This window comes from Acanthisitta chloris, unplaced genomic scaffold, assembly GCF_000695815.1.
Source record: "Acanthisitta chloris isolate BGI_N310 unplaced genomic scaffold, ASM69581v1 scaffold5867, whole genome shotgun sequence".
Classification (NCBI taxonomy): domain Eukaryota; kingdom Metazoa; phylum Chordata; class Aves; order Passeriformes; family Acanthisittidae; genus Acanthisitta; species Acanthisitta chloris.
Genome location: NW_008684192.1, coordinates 178,011 through 181,118, shown reverse-complemented (window position 1 = coordinate 181,118; position 3,108 = coordinate 178,011). Strand labels below are relative to the sequence as shown.

At 53.2% G+C, this 3,108-nt stretch overlaps 1 protein-coding gene across 1 annotated transcript in view; it reads right to left on the bottom strand.

The window, feature by feature from the left end:
- MSI2 (musashi RNA-binding protein 2) overlaps positions 1-3,108 on the bottom strand; it is a gene marked incomplete at both ends in the record, with an annotated part of 124,951 nt that overhangs the window by 16,340 nt on the left and 105,503 nt on the right. Inside the window, one exon of the mRNA XM_009079237.1 lies at positions 490-552. Within this exon, the coding sequence (XP_009077485.1) occupies positions 490-552 (63 nt within the window). The remainder of the gene's footprint in view (positions 1-489; positions 553-3,108) is intronic.

Below are 3,108 nucleotides of genomic sequence, written 5' to 3'. Positions count from 1 at the left end.
CAGCGGCTCTGGGCACGGCGGGAGCACCTGGAGCTGCTGCCACCACCCCAACCCAACCACAGCTTCCCGTGAGAAACCAAAACTTTTATTCAAAAAACACAAATCGATTTCTTTTTTTTTTTTTTTTGGGGTGTCTTTTAGAACCTCTAATTTAAAGCAAAGAAATAAAGAAACCAACACAATAAAGGAATAAAGAAAGAAACAAATCTGAATATCTACCCTGGTTTTTGGCAGTTCTCATGCCAATCTCCTGCAGGTGCTCCAGCCCCCGTGGCCTCTGCTTGTAGTTTGGGTTTGGGTTGGGATTGATTACTTATTTTTATTTTTTTTTTTGGTAGAATTTTCATTTTGATCCTTTGTTTTCAGGTCCCCAGGATAAGTGTGAGGAAAATCAGAGAAATGATGGAGAGCTGCAGCCACACAGAATACCGACAGAGCTTTTACCTGACCCTGCACTCTGAGGGTTTGCTCTTCCACGGGCCCCCCTACCTGATCCTCTTGCTGCTGCCACGGCCGCCGCTGCTACTGGTCCATAAGCCGCTGCCGGAAAACCTGGCCGTGGAGAAAAGGAGAAGGGTAAAGAAAAAAGCCAGAGGGTAGCTCGAGTCTCTGCGGGGCACAGGGCGTTCCCAGAGCTCACCGTCCCAGCTCTCCGTGCCACCAACAGGCTGGGAAGAGCCAAACCCTTGCCAGGCGCCCGCGGCCGACGGTCCCTGCGGGCACAGCTGCCCTTGGTAGAGGGAGCTGAGTGCCAGGGGGGACAGGCTGGGGGGGGAGGCCCCACACTCCCAAGCTGCCAAGGTCAGCCTGCTCCGCAACCCACCAGGGAATTCTCTTCCAGCCTTATTTGCAAGTGATAATAACGTGCTGGTCTATAGACAGAGCAGTAATGGAAAATATGAGGAGGTCCTCGTGTCAAGATCACAGATTTGCCAGGATCAAGCAGGAAAAAATTCAATGGAATGTGGCTTTAAAAAAAGAAAGAAAGAAAGGAAAAAGCTCTTGAAAGCAAAACAGCCACAGATCAAGGAGCTCTACGACATACCCCTGCTCCGGGGCCAAGCCCTCGCAGGGGGACGGAATGCTGCCAGCCAGATCACAGGTTTAATGGCTTTACTTCATTAACATTCGAAAGATCTGCCAGAGACCCTGACTTTCCATATAGGTATTTTAAGAGGGCAACAGCAAAGTCCAGGAGATCCGCAAGAACCCCAAACCCCAAAGTCAACAACTTCTGGGAGGTTCCTGGTCTCTGGGAGCTCTGACAGCTCCTGCTGCCCAAAAGGACAACCCTGGGGTGGTTGCCATGATGGGACCTGCCCCTCAAGTGGGCCCAGGACTCTGATCACAGCTGCTTTGCAAGGCTGAGGAACCACAGAAAAACAACTGAGGCACAGAGAAAGAGAAGAGTGAGCCAGAGAGCAAAGAAGAAGCCCCAGAGAGACCAGCAGATTGCTACCTCTAGCACCTATTGGCTCAGCTACAGCTCATCTACCAGGGAAAGGAGGCACAGGACGAGGCTAGAGTTATGTGAAGCTACTTAGAACATCAATTAAAAAAAGACATACTTGCATTTAAATATGGTAATAGGGCTGTTGGGGGAAAAAAACAGCACAGGTAAATGCAGGCAGAGGTTCCCCAGGCTGCACCGAGCCCAGCACGGCGTGGCAAACTCTGGTCCCCAGTGCTGATGTGAACCTCTGGCTGTGACTGCTACAGCCTCTGCAGAGTGGGAAGCACGAGGAAGCACATCCCAACTGGGGGATGTTCTAACCAATGCTAAACATGAGTCTTAAATTCCCTCTTGCTGGTGATGGAGCCACTGACCCTGGTTGGGTTCCCTGACACAGGATTAGGGTTCAAACTGGGATATGCTGGAGTGAGATGACTTTGGTGCTAGGGTCAAACCAACCTCCAAAGAGCAAAGAAAGCATCTGCAGGACAAGGGCTGAGGCTCTGGGGCTTCATTTTCATGCAGAGCCATGGCTGGGCCAAGCTCCAAGCCCTCCTGCTGCGCTCAGGCAGGAGCAGAGCTGGCACTGTCCCACAGCTCCCCCTGCCCAAGAGCAGTGTCCTCAGCGTTCCCATGGCACCTCCACGACCAGCTGGCCACCCGCAGATCTCCCCTTTGGAGGCTCCAGGGGCTCCCTAAACCATCCATGAGGGATCAGAGGAGCTGTGGATTTTCCACGGAATAAAACGCCTCTGCCAAAACCAATCAAATACTCTTCAAATCACCACACATCCCCTGAGAACAGCACAAAACACAGGGCTGGAAAGTTTGTTTCTCTTGTTCAGCTGCCAGGGACGCTCAGGATCTATTTGAAATGTGGGACAAAAAGTTTTGCCATGCAAAAGAAGAGTGAAATAACAAGGGTGGAGAAAGCGCTCCACGGAAAGAGCCCGAACAAAGGCTTCGTTATTGCATTCCAGTGGACAGATGTGTGAAAAATTAATCCCTCCGCCCCCGAAGAAAGCTTTTATCCCAACTCTGAGATAAAAGCATCCCTGCGACATGGCACTCCGAACAACTCAAGTGTGATGTGCCGCTCGGCTCTGCGCGGAACGCTGCGGGCGGCCGGAGGCGGAGCGGCCACGGTCGGGAGATGGAAACAGGGACTGACTGCCAGGACTGGCCAAACCCTGTGCCCTGACACACTGTCAGGCTGGTTCCCCCACCAGAGGATCCCCAAATCAATGTCATGTCCTGAAAGCTATCGATCCCCTGCTGAAATGCCAGCAGTGTGTCCATCCGCTCAGCTGGGCGCGGATTCCTGTCACCGTGCCGTGAGCCACTGATGCTGTGTGACCTCTCACCACTGTGCCAACTCGCTGTGGCACCTCTGTGGCTCTTGCTCCTGACACTCTTGGCAGTGATCAGCAGCTGATGCCATCCTGCTCTGCCTCATGCGGATCCTGGCACGGGGCAGTGGGAACATCTCTGAGAGCTGGAGCACAAGGAGAAGGTGCAGCCAGCAGAGCCAGAATGTGAACACAGTGGCCCAGTGCCACCGTTTTCCCTCCGCAAAGCCTAGGAAGTTCAGGCTTCCCCAGGAGACAGCAGTGGCTCTGGGGACACAGGACTGCTGGCCCTGGGGGACCACGGGG